The following is a 3,084-nucleotide window of genomic DNA, read 5'->3' on the forward strand; positions in this document are numbered from 1 at the left end:
CCCGCGGGCTCAGGCAATCCACTCACCTCAGCCTCCCAAGGCGCGGGATTATAGGCTGAGCCACTGAACCCGGCTCCTTCAATTATTATTATTTTTATTTTTGTGTCAGGGTCTCACTCAGTCACCCAGGCTGGAGTTCAGTGGCCTGATCCCGGCTCTTCACAACCTTCATCGCTGGGGCTGAGGCGACCCTCCTGCCCCAGCCTCTGAGTAGCTGGGACTACAGGTATGTGCCACCACACCTGGCTCATTTTCTGATTTTTTGTAGAGACAAAGACTCATCATGTTGCCCAGCTGGTCTCAAACTCCCAAGCCCAAGTGATCCCCGCCTCTGCCTCCCAAAGTGCTGGGATGACAGGCATGAACCAAAGCACCCACATTCAATGAACTTTTGTGGAACAGCTGTTAAGAGAGAGAAACTGTGATCATCAGAGTCAAAGGCAGGAAAGAGTGAACCCACAGGCAAATGAGGAAAGAAGACAGACAGATCGAAGACACCAGGAGAGGCAGGCAGATTCTTTTCTCAACAAAATGAAGCTGAAATTGAGTTAACGTTGGTTGCATGTGGACAAGCCTACCCAGGAGCATTGGACAAGGCAAAGGATTCAGGTATCACCTCTAAAGCGTCCAGAGGACTGGGGTCTCCGATGACTTCTTGGTTTGGTTCCAAGGTTTCCTCAGAGGGGTCACTTTCCGCTTTATTTGTTGGATGCTAGAAACACAACTATTCCATGGTTAGTCTGTGGTGGGCTGCAGAGAACTGTGGTGTTAATCTAAATGACAGAGAACTGTTTGTTCTGGGGAAAGTAGAGTCAATTAAAGGGACGTGCTTGATAATTCTTGCTTCTTTCTTTTCTTCTTTCCTTCCTTCCATTTTTTTTTTTTTTAAAGTTGGGATCTTGCTATCTTGTCCAGGCTGGAGTCCAGTGGCACAATCATGGCTCACTGCAGCCTCGACCTCCTGGCCTCAAGCAATCCTCCTGTCTCAGCCTCCCAAGTGGCTGGGACTACAGATGTGTGCCACCAGGTCCAGCTAATTTGTTTATTTATTTATTTTTTGTAGAGGTGAGGTGTCACTATGTTGTCCAGACTGGTCTTAAACTCCTGGACTCAAGCGATCCTCCCACCACGGCCTCCCGAAGTGCTGGGATGACAGGCGTGAGCCACTGTGCCCGGCTGACACTGATTTCTGGAAGGTTGAAATAGCTAATCCTCACCACTCCTCACTTTTTATGAGCCTCATACCACTTCTTAGACAAGATGAGAGGCTACAAGTTCTTATAGGATTTATCAAAGTCAACTTATGAGAGAGGGAGTTTGATGAGAAGATGCCAAAAACCTACAGAAGAATTTTGCTAAGATCGTCTCTCCATGATAGTAAAAAAAGAATGTGTGTAAAGTCCGTGTTCTGATGATGGGTGGTGTTAAAATCCTAGATTCGTGAAGCAAATTTAGAATAAAAAAGAATTAAGATAAAATTCATACTTTTTTTTGGGTAGACGAAGTCTTGGTATGTTGTCCATACTGGTTTTGAACTCTTGGCCTCAAGTGATCCTCCTACCTCAGCCTCCCAAAGTGCTGACAGGTGTGAGCCACTGTGCCCAGCCTCATATTTCTTAAATATTGATTTTAGGCCCAGGTGTAAGCCTTACCAAAAATTTTTAAAAATTAAGGGAGACATCGATGCGATCGTGACGTACGTTTTTGTCCTGATTCTTCTTAAAACAGGTAGAAAAGGGAGAACAAGTTTGAATAGACAACCAGAGACATTATCTGCCTGGATAATAGAAAAATGGACGAACCACAACAGAACTTATTCCAGGCTGCAAAAACCATTCCGAAAGAACATAAGAGGATTTTTGTTTCTTTCCAGTTAGAGTCTTTCTCTGTGGCCCAGGCTGCAGTGCAGTGGGGCATAGTCACGGCTCACTGCAGCCTCAACCTCCTGGGCTCAGGCCGTCCTCCCCCCTCAGCCTCCTGAGTAAACAGGGACTACAAGTATGCACCAAAAATCTCGAATAATTTTAAAAATTTCTTGTAGAGATGGGGTCTCATGCTGCTGCCCAGCCTGGTCTTGAACCCCTGGGCTCAAGCGATCCTCCCACCTCGGCCTCCCAAAGTGTGAGATGACAGGCGTGAGCCACCACGCCCAGCCAAAGAATTTTAAGAAGCATATGGCACCTTCTTTGGTAGGTAATGAGTATAGACACTCTTGAGAAAACAAGCAAGGACAGCCAGACGTGGCTTAGTAGTATAAACGAGGTATACCGAGGCAGTGTGTGTTTCTGTGAGGTCTGCCAGTTGAGGGGAGGGCTGGGGCAGCGGGTCACACGGAGTTCCAGCAGCAGCAGGAGTCTCCATCTCAGGGCGGCCTGTCGTCTGCCACAAAGAAAGAGAGTAAGGCACGTTAGGTCAAGCCTTCATGTGGATAAACACAGACGGACAGAAAACACCCACTTGATCTTCCTCTGCCTCTGTGAAGCGAGTGCAGCTTGATAGGGACTAGGTCTGGGGCAGACTGATAGGCTCACAGATACCTGTCTCTTCTTCTCCAGCTCTCTCCTCCTCTTCTCCTCCCATCCTCTTCTCTTCCTCTTTCTTTTCCTCTTCCTCCTTCTTCTCTTTCCTTCCTCTTCCTCCTCCTTCTTCCTCCTCTGCCTCCTCCTTTCCTACCCCATTATCATCCTCTTCTTCTTCTTTCTTCTCATCATCCTCCTTTTCCTCCCCTGCTCTACTTCCTCCTCTTCTTCTCCTTCTATCTTCTTCCCCTTCTTTTTCTTTGTTTTCCTCTTCCTCCCCCTCCTCTTCTTCTTCCTCCTTCTTCCTGTTCTCTTTCCTTTTCTTTCTTCTTTCCCCCCCCCTCTTTTTTTTTTTTTTGAGTTGGAGTCTCACTGTCACCCAGACTGGAGTGTAATGGCCGCTCCCGGCCACCGCAGCCGGGATCTGCTGGGCTCCGGCGATCCTTCCGCCTCAGCCTTCCGAGTAGCCGGAATTACAGGCGCGCGCTACCACGCCCGGCTGATTTTTTGATTTATTGTAGAGATGAGGTCTCGCTGCCCAGGCGGGTCTTGAACCCGGGGGCTC

General features: G+C 48.2%; 1 protein-coding gene across 1 annotated transcript in view; it reads right to left on the reverse strand.

Annotated features, from left to right (window-relative positions):
• GYG2 (glycogenin 2) overlaps positions 1-3,084 on the reverse strand; it is a gene marked incomplete at its 5' end in the record, with an annotated part of 91,021 nt that overhangs the window by 5,959 nt on the left and 81,978 nt on the right. Inside the window, 2 exons of the mRNA XM_021710013.1 lie at positions 617-712; positions 2,269-2,379. Of these exons, the coding sequence (XP_021565688.1) occupies positions 617-712; positions 2,269-2,379 (207 nt within the window). The remainder of the gene's footprint in view (positions 1-616; positions 713-2,268; positions 2,380-3,084) is intronic.

Source organism: Carlito syrichta, unplaced genomic scaffold (genome assembly GCF_000164805.1).
Source record: "Carlito syrichta isolate Samal-C Ts95f unplaced genomic scaffold, Tarsius_syrichta-2.0.1 Scaffold287915, whole genome shotgun sequence".
Lineage (NCBI taxonomy): Eukaryota > Metazoa > Chordata > Mammalia > Primates > Tarsiidae > Carlito > Carlito syrichta.